The following is a 15,900-nucleotide window of genomic DNA, read 5'->3' on the forward strand; positions in this document are numbered from 1 at the left end:
GCACCACAAACAGTTAAGAATCCAGTTTAAGGGTTGGTTGGGCTGGGGCTTTGCGCTGATTCCCTTCACCTTTAATAGCTCCATAAGTGACAGAGCTCCCCGAATGGGGGAATGAACTGCCAGTAAAAATTTGCAAAGCCTAAGAAGCCTTGAAGTTGCTTGTGGGTGCAGGAGGGCTGCCAATCTAGTACTGCCTTAACTTTTCCTGGGTTCATTTCAATCCTCTCATTTGACACTCGGTAGCTCAGGTAATCTAGAGAGGTCTTGTGGAACTCACATTTTTACAGGTTAGCATAGAGTTTAGCAGCTAGGAGTTTTCTCAAAACTTGCTGTACTAATTTGATGTGTTCCTCCATAGTTTCACTAAAGATAAGGATATCGTCCAAATACACTAGAATTCCTTTGTACAGGTGCTCAGGTAGCACCTTGTTAATGAGTTGCATGAACACTGCAGGGGCTCTCTGTAGCCCAAACAGCATGACTTTAAACTGGAAGCTGCCTAATGAGCAATTGAATGCTGTTTTTCATTCATCATCCTCCTTGATCTGCATGGGGTAGTAGGATTCTCTGAGGTCTAGCTTGGTAAACACCTTTTCCTTTGCCAGGTGGTTGAGCATTTCCTTCATGAGGGGGAGGGGGGAGGTGTGTTCCACACACACAGTGTTTATTCTGCAGAAATCAATGCAAAGCCTCACCCCGTATATTTTCTCTTTAAAAAGTATGGGGCTGCAACCTTAGATTTAGCGGGCTGGATAAATCCTCTAAGTTTGCGTCAACGTATTTCCTCAATTAGCCCATCTCCTTAATGGTCATGGAATACATTTTTGGTTTAGGCAGCTTTGCCCCTGGAACAAATTCTATTATGCAGTCCGTGGGTCAATGTGGGGGCAGCCCATTGCATTTGTCTTCACTGAAAATTCCTGCTAAGTCTCTGTACACTTTGGGTATTCTTGGCCAGCCGGGCAGAGCCTCCGTGGTGGAAACTACTCCTTCTCTTTGGCTGAGGTTGCATGGTCCTAAAGAGGGCTGGTTCTTGGTTTGCAGGAGGGGTGGCAGCGGCCCACTTTTAGCTTCCAATAGCCAGCTTCCCATGTGATGGTTGGGGCCCACTTGTCTAGCCAGGACAGACCAAGGATGAGTGACTGACTCAGTCATTTTTGGGGCAACTACAAATCATATGATTTCTCAGTGGTGCCCCATTTCCAGTCTTGCAGGTTCTGTGACTAAGGTTGTGGGTGCGTCAACCACTAGTGATCCACCCACCTACTCAAACTGGATGGAGTGGCTCAAAGTTCTCATCTCTGTCCCTAGATCCTGCATGGTTTGGAAGCTGATCAAGCACCTGGTGCCATTTCACCATTCACAATCACCTTTACCGACTGGCCTTTACATATAGTTTTAACCATATTTATAAACCTATCCCTGAAGTCCATCATTTGCAATTGTGTAGTCATAAATTGCCAGTTCACATTATCAAACACTTTCTGCGCATCCAAAAATAGCAATGCCATTTGCTTTTTTGGCTGTGCTTCACAGTATTCCAATGTGCCCAATATAATTTGCAAATTATCCCTAATCTGTCTTTTAGGTAGAAAACCATTCTGATCCGGATGTATAAATTCATTTAATAGTCTCTTCAATCTTTCAGCCATAATTGATGCAAAATTTTTGTAATCTGCATTTAATAATGAGATTGGTCTATAGTTCTTTATTTGTTGTAAATCCAATTCTTCTTTTGGTATAAGAGTTATATATGCTTCCATCCACAAATTCGGAATTTTGGCTTTTAATAATAAATCATTAAATACTTGTAACATTACATTGCTTAATACATCCTGTAACATTTTGTATAGTTCTGCTGGCAATCCATCCAGCCCTGGTATTTTACCATTCTTTTGTTTCTTATTTTTTGAAAAGTTTTACAGAAAAAAAAGGATTCCCACCCCCAATATTCCCCCCACCCTTTCCCTCCCCTCCCCCCAGACTTCCCAGAGCAAAATACAAGGTATTTCAATTAATAATAATAAGCTAAATTAACCTATCTATCCTCAGACTACTAATTCACGGGGGGTAAAACCTTAACTCCACTATAGATAACATAATACTTCTAATACTTAGCGTTCATTCATAAACGATTTGATATTTTCTTGTCTGATACTTATTTTGAATATAATCTATCCATCTTCTCCATTCCGATACGTATCTTTCTTGTGTATAGTCCTTCAAATACGCTGAGATTTTCGCCATTTCTGCTAAGTTCGTTACTTTCAGTATCTACTCTTCAATAGTAGGCAAAAAGTCCTTCTTCCAGTATTGTGCTACCAACCCTGTTATTAACACAGCTGCCTGCAATTTCTGCAGGTTCGAATCTTACCAGGCTCAAGGTTGACTCAGCCTTCCATCCTTTCTAAGGTAGGTTAAATGAGGACCCAGTTTGTGGGGGCAATAAGCTGACTTTGTATAAATATACAAAAGTATGAAGGCGATGACTTCCGGTTTGCTGTTCGTCGCTGCCAGACGTTCCTTTGGGATCGTCAGCTTCCACTGCCTGTTAGAGCCACCTTCACAACGGAATGGCGGCTCGAAAAAACTCCGTTTCCATGAGGAAACGGAGATAGAGCCGGCAGGGGTGGGTAGAACTCTCCGCGGAGTCCCAAAAGTTTTTTTTACTTTTGGGACGGAGCGGATGAGATGCCCCATATCCCCAGCCGCTGCTCCGGGCTTTGGGAGACCTCTGCTAATGCAGAGCCAGGCGTCAAAAGCAAGCCTGCAAATTTAACAGATTACTCAAAGAAAATGTGAGCTGGACCTGTAATACTGAATCGCAAGTATTTTACTTTTCTTTTAAAAATTACTTAAGAGAAAGGAGGAGAAGAAAGAGGGGAAAAAAAGCCTTTTAAAATGGCGTCTGCCGCGGCTGGAGGAGAGGCTGAAAGGGAAAGTCCTTCCGTTTTCTATTATTACAATGTAGCGGAATAAATACCACTGGCTACATTTGTAGACAAAACTTCGCTCCTGTGTTTTTTTCTCTCTTTTTCCCTTGGAGACTTGATATTGTTGTTGATTGGAAAGAAGTCTTTTTTTTCTTGTTTTTTTTTAACAAAGCCTGCCTGGGCGGAAACATGGCATTGAGACTTACAAAATCAGATAAACAAATGGGGGGGGGATTCCCCCGCCAACAATTTAAAGGAACAAGTTTTAACTCTTCAGTCTCAGAAACCTGATTTTAATATAATAGAATTTCTCTTAGAGGAGATTGAAAGAAGGGAGGAGATTGTGAATCAGCAACTTGAAAAATGTAAGCAGGAAATTAAAGAATTGGTGAAATCTAAGTTTGATTTTTTGGAGAAAAAATTCTCAAAAGTGGCTAATGGTTTTTCAGAATTTATGATACAGTTGGACACACATACTAACTTACTAGAGTCTAAAATGGAAGAAATTCAAAATAAATTGGACAATAGAACTCAAAAAATTGAAAATGATTTGATAAACACTCAGGATAATAGCTCAGAAGAAAAACCTAAAATGGATGCTGATCAAAAGTTTGGTAATGTAGAAAATTTGCAACAGAAGATTGAAAAAGAGATTCTAATGGTACAATATAATTTCACAGAATATGCGATAAGATTAAGAGGTTTGCAGGAAAATAACAGAGATGATTTAAGGAAAATATCTTCTGAAATTCTAGCTGGGATTCTAAAGGTTCAACCTGAGGAAGTGTTTTGTAGGATTGACAGAGTTTATCGAATAAACTCCTGGATTGCCAAGCAAAGGCAATTGCCTAGAGATGTGGTGATTTATTTTACAGATAAAGAAATTAGGAATAATATCGTGCAAAATTCCTTCAATTCTAATTTGCAATTGTATGGAAGAAAGATTTGGATTTACAAGGAACTCCCACCTAAGATATTAATGGAAAGGAAGAAATTTGGTTTTCTGGTGAATGAGTTAAAAAAGAGAAATATCCCATTTAGGTGGGACGCCCCAGTTGGTATTATATTCAGATATCAAGGAGAAAGATACCAGCTAAATACTGTTGAAAGAGCGGAAGAATTTTATCAAAATAGGTTGAAAATGAACTTAACATCTTCAGGTATAATACAGGATAAGCAGAAGGAGCTGGAAATAAAGGTAAAATATCGAATTATAGAGACTGTACCAGATGAATTGCCTTTGGATTTATCGGACACCCCAGCTGGACTATCTACAAATTTGAGAGAAGTGGCATCTAACCTTAATGTGATGACTTATCAAGGCAAGGACAAGCATGGAAATCAATTAGGGGATACACAAGGGATAAAAAAGAAACATGAGACACAAAAACAAGACCAACAAGACCAATCTACAAAGCAGAATGTAAACCGACCAGATGATACACAATTTGTAGAAAGGAAACCAGGATGGAAACCAAACCCACAAAAAGAAAAGAAAAAAAGAAATAGGTCGCATAAAAATAGAAATTTCTAAATCAAGCAACAGTGAAGCCAGTGACTTTAAAATATGAATGATTATGTGTAAACATAGAAGAGGCGACGTATCGGTTAATATCATCCTGAGGATTGTGGCAGATCTCTGCATGGCCGTAATCTGGGGACGTGAAAAGAGCCTTAAACTGATGGATTTGAATTATCCACTTTGGAATTTCTTTTTGTGTTGATAAACATATTATAATTATCTTGAATCACAAGGCAAGAGAATTATGCTGGGGCATGCAGAAGATCGGGTTGTTACCCACTACGATGATGGGAATCAATAATCCTGATGAAATCCACAATTATTACTATTTGGAATATAATTACAATGTCACTCGGGTGGTTGTTTTTACCTTTATACATATAAGAAGATATTTACTACTGATGGGGGCAGATATGATTGAAGATTCTGAATAAACTGTTGCACCAGCAAGTTATGTTACCCTATTATGGATGTTGGTTCTACCAATCTAGTGGAAAGACCTCAAAGAAGATATTATATGGACTATAAATTTAAAGTCATTGTCTTTTCTTTTTTTTATTTAGATATAATGGAATATATAGACATATATTTTTAAGTAGTGTGGGCAGTGAATCAAAGATATTAAGAATTGTTGTGTATGGTAATTTTGCATGATAGTGGGTGAATAAGCTAGTTAGTAGATTGATTAGTCTAAGAAAAGGGATTTTCAAGTGATATATTTAGGGGAGTGGAGGAAATGGATAGAGTGGAATAAATGTTAAACTAGATTTTATGGGGAAGGCCGCTTTGAAATGTTATAGTAATATATATAGAAGATTAAATGTTAAAGTAGGATTTATCGTATAGTTTTAAAGTGGAAGGAGGTCTTGAATTGTTGTAATAATATATAGATACAAGCTTGGGAGAGGTGAAAAAGGGCAGATTATTGCCAAATTGGGAGTTATAATACTATTATGCTAAATTAGAAGTTATTCTATAATGTTATAGTATAATGTCTTTTTTTCCCCTTTCTTTTCTCTTTTCTGAAATGTATGGATAAAGGGGGATGTTATAATATTAATAATATTTTTAGTAAGTAAAGGTCAATATTTAGAGGAGGGAGTAAGTAATCTGTTATGAATTAGCTTTTTTTTGTCATGAAGAAGTCACAGGGGGGGATGGGTGGGAGGGGGGGTTAGGGAGGGGGAGGGAGAGGGGGAAAAAAAGGGGGGGGAAATTTGTACTTGAAAACTTTTTCAATAAAAAAAAAAAAAGTATGAAGGCTATTGCTTAACGCATTGTAAGCCGCCCTGAGTCTCCGGAGAAGGGCGGCATATAAATCAAATTAAAAAAAAAACAGCCTAGCTGCTGATATTAAGTTCAAAATCAATTTAGTCTCTAATACTGTACAATCCGTCGTTATACCCAGTAAAAACAATTGAGGAGTAAATTTCAACCTTTTTTTCAGAATGTTCTGCATCACCCACCAAATTTTTATCCAAAATGCCTTGATTTTCTTACAGGTCCACCATATATGATAATACGTTGCATCATCACATTCACATCTCCAACATTTAGCTTGCAAATTCGAGTACATGCATGATAATTTTTTAGGATCTAAGTGCCATCTATAAAACATTTTATAAAAATTCTCTCTCAAATTTTGTGCTTGCGTAAATTTAACATTTCTGACCCAAATCTTTTCCCATGTTTCCATCAACACTGGTTCCTGAAAGTTTTGTGCCCATTTTATCATACAATCCTTAATCAATTCCGTTTCTGAATCTATTTCCAATAAAGCATTATACAACCTTTTAATATGCATCTGACTTTGATCTCTAATCTGTTTCACCAAATTTTCCTCATTTTGCATAACACCAATATTTTGATCTTCCCTCCATCTAGCTTGAAACCTAGCTTACTGAAACCAAGTATAAATTATCCCTTCTTCTTTTAATTGCAGCTTACCCCTTTCCAAAAGAAGAAGCTCTTTATAAGTAATCACCTCTGTTTTTTGCTCTATACTTATATTTTCTATTGCATGTCTGGGATTTGCCCATATGGGTATCTTATAGTTTAGCTTATAATGATACTTTTTCCAACCCCTCAACAACGCATTTCTAAGTATATGACCCTTAAACACTTTATCCACTTTTTTTTTATATAACAGATAAACATGCCATCCATATAACAAATCATAGCCTTCTATGTTTAACATTCTTTCTTCAGTTAAGTTAAACCAGTCGCTAATTTGTGATAAAACAGCTGCTTCATAGTACAATCTTAAGTTAGGCATTTTAAGACCTCCTCTCTCATGTATATCCTGTATAATTTTCAGTTTCACTCTTGGTTTCTTCCCACCCCAGATAAAAGTATTAACCCCTTTTTGCCATTCCATCAAATTTCCGTCTTTCTTAAGCATTGGTATCATTTGAAACAAAAATAAGAACCTAGGTAAAACATTCATTTTTATTGCTGCTATCCTTCCCAGTAATGATAGTTGTAGCTTTTTCCAATTTTCCATTTCTTTCTGTACTTTTTGCCAGAGAACTTCATAATTGTTTTTAAACAATTTCATGTTTGAGGCTGCAATATATACTCCTAATTACTTAACCTTTTTAACTATTTCAAACCCCGTTATTTTCTCTAAATCTTCTCCTTGAGATATGGACATATTTTTAATTATCATCTTTGTCTTATGTTGATTTACTTTAAATCCAGAGACCTTACCATATTGACCTATTATGTTCAACATATATGGAGCCACTTCTATAGGTTGAGATAAAGTAACAACCAGGTCATCTGCAAATGCTCTTAATCTATAATCCTGCTGTCTAATTACAATTCCTTTTATTTTATCAGATTCACGTAACTTATTCAACAAAACTTCTAAAGTTAAGATAAACAACAATGGCGACAAGGGACAACCCTGCCTTGTATACCTTTCTCAATTTTAAAGACTTCTGTTAGGCCTCCATTAACTATTATTTGTGCTGTTTGTTCCTGATATATTGCTCTAATTGAGTGTATAAAATACTCCCCAAAATGCATTTTTTTCTATTATCTTAAACAAAAATTGCCAATTCAGTCGATCAAATGCTTTCTCTGCATCCAAAAATATGAACGCTGCAGGGACCTGGTTGTTTTTTTCCAAATATTCCAATAAGTTTATAATTTGTCTAACATTATATTTCATTTGCCTCCCTTTTATGAAACCTGATTGATTATTATGAATTGTTTGTTGCATAACTGGCATTAATCTGTTCACTAATATCTTAGCAAAAACTTTATAATCAGTGTTCAAAAGTGAAATTGGCCTAAAATGTTCAGGTTTGATACAATTTTGATCTTCCTTCGGAATCAGTGAAACAAAAGCTGTTCTCCAAGAGGGTGGAACTCCTCCCCCTAATTGAATTTTACAAAATAAAGCTCTAAGCGGTTCTACCATTCCAAACTGTAAATTCTTATAATAAACAGCTGTTAATACATTTGTTCCCGGAGCTTTCCCTGTTTTTAACTGCTTAATTGCAGCAATGATCTCTTCAGAAGTTATTGGTTGATTCAATCCTTCCCTCTGTTCCAACATTAATTCCAGAATATTCCCTTCCTTTAAGTATCTATCTATATCTATACCTTGTATTGAGTCACTAGCATATAACTTTGTATAAAATTCTAAAAAAGCCTTTTTGATCATATTCTGTTGGTAAACTTCCTTACCTCTATATTCTATCTTACCAATGACTCGTGATTTCTGTTTTTTCCTCAGCATGTAGGCCAACCACCTACCTGGTTTATTGGCATTACAAAATGTATTATGTTTAGCATATTGTAAGCTAGTTGCCACCTGATCAGCTATTAACATATTAAATTGCCCTCGTAATATATTTATTGTTTCTTTTACCTTCTTATCTCCTGGATTAAGTATAAGTAATTGTTCTTTCTTTTTTATTTCTTCCTCTATCTCTTTCTGCTTCTTTTGTTGTTTTAGTCTATGTTTATTATTCATATGTATTAATGTACCCCTCATATAAGCCTTACTAGCATCCCAAACCATTTCCATAGAGGTACCCTTGTTCATATTAATAGCAAAAAAATCTTTCATTTGTTTTTTAAGATCTTTCACATTTTCTTCATATCTAAATAAATTTTCATTTAACCTCCAAGACCTCCTTTCTCCCCTCTCCTGTTCAAATTCCACCCAAACCGGACTATGATCAGTTAAAATTCTTGGACATATCTTCGTCTTCTTCACCCTAGAAAAAAAATCATTTGTGGTTAGTATAAAATCAATCCTGGAGAAGGATTGATGTCTATCAGAAAAGAAAGTAAAGTCTCTTTCCTTCACGTTGCGTTCTCTCCAAATATCTCTCAGTTCTATATCTTCCATCATATCAAAAAAAGATTTAGGTAATTTTGCACATGTTGAAATCTTTGATAAACTTTTTTTATCTTTCTGTGTATCTATTACTCCATTCCAGTCATCCATTACTATAAAAGATTTATAATCCCATTGTATTATTTTGGTGTGTAAAGATTTATAAAACTTGTCTTGTTGCTGATTAGGGGCATATATTCCAATTAAAAGCATTTTTCCAGTCTGTGTTAATAATTCAATTGCAATATATCTTCCTTGATCATCTGCCTCGATTAAATTAGCTGATAATCCTTTCTTTACATATATAACTAACCCATTTTTCTTCTCTGGCGCTGATGCCACAAAGTGTGTACCTAATCTTGAATTTATCAAATATTTTTGGTCTAATAACCTAATATGTGTTTCTTGCAGACAAATAACATCCTTGTTAAATTGTTTCAAGTAATGGAATACTTCCTTTCTTTTTTGTGGTGAATTTAGGCCATTAACATTCCAAGATAGAAATTTAGTTGCCAGCTTTAGCTTTTCGAAGCCGCATGAGCATTAGCTGGAGATCCTCCTCCACCTTACTCTTCGGCCTAGCCCCCCCCCACTGCTTCTAGTTTCTGTACTTCTTGAGATAGATCTTGAGATTGTTGCATTTTTAACTGTTGTTCTTGAAGTTTATAAGTTGATCGGGTCAGTCGTTGTACTTTCGGTTCTCCCTTCCTAGATGGTTCCAGAGTTGGGGGTAAGCCCTCAAGATCCAGATCTTCTTCCATCATGATTCCTCCAGTTGCAACATCAGCATAAGTTTGTATCTGCTTTCCATCTTTTTCTTGTTGTATCATCTCCATTTTCTTTCTCCCCCCCCCCACAGTGGGGGTGGGTATCCAGCCTTTAAAACATTGACATAGAAACCTTTTGCCTTCCAGACTGTGTTTAACCGGTATCTTTCTCCACTATAAGTCACTATTAGACCAGTTGGAATGTCCCATCTGTATGCCACTTGTTGATTTCTCAGCTCATTTACCAAAAAGCCAAAGTCCTTTCTACTTCTCAACATCTTTGGAGGGATCTCTTTCAAAACCACCACTTCTTGCCCAGCCACCTGAACCTTATTCTTGTAGGAAGCTTGTAAAATATCATTTCTGATCCTTTGTAAAATAAATCACCACATCTCTTGGCAGCTGTCTTTGTCTTGCCATCCAGGAATTAACCATGTAGATTTTATCAATTCGGCTTGCCACATCTTCTGGTCTTTCTTTAATTATCTCTGCAATAGCATCAGCACAAATATCCTTTAAATTTTCTTTGCTGTTTTCTTTCAGGCCTCTCAATCTCAAAGCAAATTCCATGGACCTGTATTGTAACATTACCAATTCATCATCCACTTTCTTTGTTTTGGTCATGACATCTCCCATTTTGCTTTCCAAATTTAAATTGGTTTCATTAATTTCTTCCACTTTCTCATCCAGCTGAATAACAAGTTTTGACAATCCTGATACTGCATAAACAATATCATCTCTTATTTCATCATGCTTTATTGCAACCACTTCTTTAATTGACTTTATATCCTCCTCAACTTTCTTTAATTTCCCTTCCACAAGTACTGTTAAGTTATTCATTGCTGTGGCTTGATTATTCATGGCTTCTTTCATTGCTGTTGCTTGATTATTCATGGCTTCTTTCATAAATTCTTTGAAATCATTAAGAACAGCCTCCTGACTCTGTGAATCAGCCGGAAGTTGTGCTTTCTGTGTCACCACTGACACAACTGGAGAACCTCCCCCTCCTTTAACAACTCCTGGCTTAACTTGTTTAGAAGCCATCTTTTTTTCCCTTTTTTAAAAAGATCTTTTTTTTCTTTTTTTCAAAGCCACAAAGTCCTTTGAACAACTTTAAAATGCTTGTAATTTATAGTCTCTAATTTATCAGGCAAAATAGTCTTTTCTCCACAAGCTCTCACTTCCCAGAATCCACTCTTACAATGCAAAGTTCTCAATAAGCACTTACACTTTCAAAACCATAACAAAGACGCCATCTTCAGCCTCCAGCTCAAAGAAATTCAGTTTGAAACAAAGTAAATCTGGAGTTAAGCTCTGTTACTTTTAAGGCTTGTTCTCCTGTTTCCGCTCTGCCTGCGCTTGTAATCAATCAGACTCACTTTTTGACAGCAGGACCGGACGCGGCTTCTAGCTCTGCTTACACAGAGTTGTCCCAGATTCGGAGCTTCTTGGCGGGCTGACTTGGGAGCTCTCACCCTCCAAGCCCCTGGAATTATTCCAGAGGACTTTCGGGGAGCTCTACTCTCACCCACCGGCTCTCCTCTCCTTCTTTTCCCAAAGGGGAGGTTTTTCAGCCGCCAGACAGCCGATTTGCACTGTCAAAGCGGCTTTTACAAAGTCACGGGGCTGGCGGTCTAAGGAGACCGTCCACGAAGCCTGTGGTGCCGACCGGAAGTCCTCACCATTCTTTTGTTTCTTAATTCCCTCCATAAATTCCATCATCTATATTCTTTCTTCTAACAACTTTTTAAATTCTTCTGGAATTTTAGATATTTTAGCTTTTTCTAAGTATTGTTCTATCTTTCCTTCTGCCACCATCTCTTGCTGGTATAAACTTTTATAATATTTCACAATTATTTTTTTCTTTTCCTCTTTTTGATATCCTTCCATCTTGATCTAATAATTGATTTATCATTTCCCCCCCTTTTTCATCTTATATGCCAACCATCGTCCCGGCTTGTTCACATTTTCAAAAAAAAATGTTGAATGTTGTTATGATTTACTTCCTTCACAGTTCCACTGTGGCAGTCCTGTAAAGTCCGACCAAAGATGGATACAGGGCTGACAACTAGTATGATTAAAGAAAAAAACATAAGTACTTTTGTTTCCACATGGAAACCACTTCAGAATTTCGTGGTTGATGTGGAAAAAAATGTAATTTTGATTTTGGGTATTACAGATTAGATTGATAGATTTTTATAGAAATGACTTGTTCTTATTACTATGGAAAAACAAAAAGCTGTGATTTGATGTTAATGCCTTATTCTACTGCAACAGGGAGAGTCAGAAGTCAATGCTTCTTTTTCTTTTCTTTTCCCTACCTTTCCTCACTTCTCTCTCTCTCTCCCCCTCCCCTTTCACTGCTCCTTTATTTATTTTTGTATTTTGCATTTTATAATAATTTATAACCTAATTAAAGTTTTAAAAAATGACTAGATTAAAAAAAGGATTACAAAGAAGCAAATGAATATATGAACAATAAAAGTCTCAACTTTTTTGCAGCCGTGTGATAGACCTATCCTATCTTATCCAAATGATGACTTGATACTTAAAAGATTTGTGGAAGTATAGTTCAAAACCAGAAAAACATTTGAAAAGCATCTGGATGCTAATGACAAAAAAGTTGTAATTAAATTAAACTTATCTTTTGATGATTAAATCCATGCAGCTTTGTTGACAATGTTACAGAAGGAGTTTACCTTTATCCTTGTTCTTCTCCATCTAATGACAGCGACATCCAGGGGTGAAAGTTAGCAGGTTCTGACAGATTCTGGAGAACCGATAGCGGATATTTTGAGCAGTTCGGAGAACCAGTAGTGGAAATTTTGAGTAGTTCGGAGAACTGGCAAATATCACCTCTGGCTGGCCCTGGAGTGTGGTGGGAATGGAGATTTTGCAATATCCTTCCCCTGCCATGCCCATCAAGCTACACCATACTCACCAAGCCAGGGCCACAGAACCGGTAGTAAAAAAATTTGGATTTCACCACTGGTGACATCCAAATGATAGGGAATGACTAACTATAAATACTTCTATAAATGATAAAACAGGTAAAATATACAGCAAAAATCTGGATTTAGGATTATTGTTAGTTTATACAGAGTACTAAATTGTGAGAAATTTTGCTACAATTCTAGATTTTTGCTAGAATTCACAGGAATTCATTAATTTTAATCCATTTTACAGCAATAGTTGTATCTTCAATTAACATCTTCTTAGAAATGATTTCACTTTTAGGTTATTTGAATACATATATCACGGTATCATACTGCCAAAGCTCAGAGGTTTTTTTGTACCTAAAATAATTTCTTCAATGGCTATGGTCATAAAATGTTAAATATAGTAATGTGCTTTCAGAACTAAATTTGTCTTTTTAACACTCTCTACTTTCTCATGATGATAACAGATTGTTTCCTTGAAAACAGAGCCTGTTCAACACTAACCTGGAAAGTTATGTTCATACAACCTGAATCATTTGAAAAACTACTTAGAAAATTTGATACCCCATACTTTTTACAAATTATACATAAACATATGTATACATGAGTCCATATATCATGGTAGCCAATGATGGGACTAGGAACAGAGACCCCAGTCTTAGGAATGTAAACCACCTGAATGATTTTAGACCAATCCCATACTAGACTGTGAACTAAAAAAAATTGATCTATCATCTTGCACTGGACTACTGAGAAGGATTACAGTCTACTTTCAATGAAGATGTCTGCAATGGGTTGACTTGGACTGGTAATAATAAAAATCACAATTTAGTAGAGATAAAATAAATTATAAAGATACATTGTGTTTACTGATATATATATATTTTTAATTTGATTTATATGCCGCCCTTCTCCGGAGACTCAGGGTGGCTTACAATGCGTTAAGCAATAGCCTTCATACTTTTGTATATTTTATACAAAGTCATCTTACTGCCCCCACAAACTGGGTCCTCAATTTACCTATTTTAGGAAGGATGGAAGGCTGAGTCAACCTTGAGCCTGGGGAGATTCGAACTTGAAGTAATTGCAGGCAGCTGAATGTTAATAACAGGCTATTAGTCTGCTGCACCACCAGGCTCTCTTTCTATTATTTATATTTTATTATTTCAGGAAGCAGTAGCAAAAATGCTTTCTATTTATGATAGTCTTTACTAAAATTATCCCACTGCAGATTAAATAGGCTCAGTCCTTTAAGAGCCCCTGCTTTGCTACATCTTATTTAACTTTATCAAAGAACAGAAAGTGGTATGCGTATGAAAAGAGAACAGAGACTTATTATTTCTTCTGTTAATGCTACAGAAAAGCCTTCAGTGGCTTATATAGGTTAGGTATACTACAAAGCATGTTTCCATTGCCTGTGTGGTAAAACTTTCTTCATAAATAGAAAAACCAAAATGGAGGTTTCTGACCTCAGGTCATTTTCACACCTATTTTAATTGTGACTAGACTAGAAAAAATATAGAGAAAAATATACATACAATACATACAATTCTACAGCAAACTAAGATAGGAAACAAATGTATCAAATATCAATTTTATAAGCAAGAATATTAACTTCATTTTAGATAAAGTGTATTAAAAAGTATTACAGAAAGAAGTTTCTTTACTCCGTGAAAAATGAGCTTGTCATCAATCCAACATAATTACATATAAAAGCAAAGGTGCCCTATATTCAGCTCACCACAAGTTTTATCAAACAGTCTTGCAATTCTGAGAGAAGCTTTCTCTTTTTGTTTTAGGGTGCTTTGGGCTTTCCTCCAAAATGCAATGCATTTTCTACCTATTACATACAAATCCCTGAGGGCCAGGTATTTTGAATGTTATAACTAAAATGAGAGATATAAGCAATTCAATCTAGTTAGAAGTCCAGCTCTTATGACTATTTAAAGAATGATGTTAATTAAAAAAGTAGCATATTTCAAAACGACTCGAATTCTTTATATATGTATAAATTGATTAAATCAAGTTGAATGTATTCTCCGTATTGGTGGAGACAGCAGCCAGGAATGGGTTGTACTTGTCTGTTCAGATCGAAGGACTGAGAGTGTCAGAGTTGTTAAGTCCCATCCTTGTTACTAGGGGCTTCCAGTTTTTGACTCAGTCCTTCAGACTGGACTGACGTGTCATGAGCTTTCTCCTCATTCCTGGATTTTTTGTCTTTCACTTAATACTGGACCTTGTCTTTCTGATCTTCATCTGTGAGTTTGGGAAAACAATCTTCATCTGTTATTGGAATTTCCTCTCCCTGGCAGCTGGAGCTTTGGCTCTTGCCATGGCCAGGGGCCTCTCAGCTATCTGCAGACCATTTCCAACCAGTTCTACTTTCAGTCCTGTTGAAGTGCAGGCATTCTGGGATTTTATTAGTGGAGTCAAGCGCTCCAGAAGACAGCTGAGAGTTGGATAGTGGAGCTTTGCACTCCCGAGACCAGTGGGAGGCCGAAGTTAAAAAACGCTTACCGAGGGCTTGCTGGGTGGCCATTTTGAACATCGTGTGCATCGCCCGACGCTAGGAGCTTGCGGCGGAGCTTCGTGCTCCCATTTGGCCAGCCTGCATTTTTGACCTCAGCACTCTGCTTCCCGCGAGCGAGTGAGCGGAGTTAAGGATAAAGTTAAGGATCTGGATCTCTCTGATGACGAGGGATTATTGCCCAAGCAACCAGCATTTACTGGGCTCTTTCCACCAAATATTTTTAAATCTTTACTTTTCAAGGCCACTAATGTGGCTCACCTTGGGGCACCGGCTGAACGGTCCGGGGCGACATCCTTCCATGATGCAGTGGACCCACTTTTTTCTGAGCCAGATCGGGCAATGGATACTATTCCTGCCCCATGCTTTTTTGTGGACATCGTCAGGCGGCAGTGGACATCACCAGGTTCAACTCCTCTCCCTTCATCTGCGGACAAACAATACTTCAATGTGGGTCCTGAGTTGGCATCAGTGCTACAAACACCACCTTTGGATGCGCCACTTTATTTTATTTTTATTTTTTTTTAAATTTGATTTATATGCCGCCCTTCTCCGGAGATTCAGGGCGGCTTACAATTTTTATTTATTTATTTATTTATTTATTTATTTATTTATTTATTTATTTATTTATTTAATTAATTAATTAATTTCTATACCGCCCTTCTCCTGCGGGACTCAGGGGGGGTGTACAGCCAAGATAAAACATAGCATATAAAATTTAAAAACATAAAAAAAAAACAATTAAATAATTTTGGCCCAACTTTAAAACAGCCCAATTAAAACTGAAATTCGATTAAAAACTGAGAGGATGGGATCAAGCCAGCCCAGCTAGATGGAACAAGTGTGTCTTCAGGGCCC

At 36.7% G+C, this 15,900-nt stretch overlaps 1 protein-coding gene across 11 annotated transcripts in view; it reads right to left on the reverse strand.

Moving 5' to 3' along the window:
- ANO10 (anoctamin 10) overlaps positions 1-15,900 on the reverse strand; it is a 168,621-nt gene that overhangs the window by 37,325 nt on the left and 115,396 nt on the right. For 2 of the 11 annotated variants that reach the window (XM_087894233.1, XM_087894231.1), the window contains one exon: positions 11,741-15,469. The exons of the other annotated variants lie outside the window; for them this stretch is intronic. In XM_087894233.1, coding sequence (XP_087750359.1) covers positions 15,425-15,469 — 45 coding nt within the window. In that variant the 3' untranslated portion in view covers positions 11,741-15,424. Of the gene's footprint in view, positions 1-11,740; positions 15,470-15,900 lie in introns of those variants that run through there. 11 annotated transcript variants of the gene reach the window in all.

Source organism: Pantherophis guttatus, chromosome 4 (genome assembly GCF_059756535.1).
Source record: "Pantherophis guttatus breed Tessera chromosome 4, ASM5975653v1, whole genome shotgun sequence".
Classification (NCBI taxonomy): domain Eukaryota; kingdom Metazoa; phylum Chordata; class Lepidosauria; order Squamata; family Colubridae; genus Pantherophis; species Pantherophis guttatus.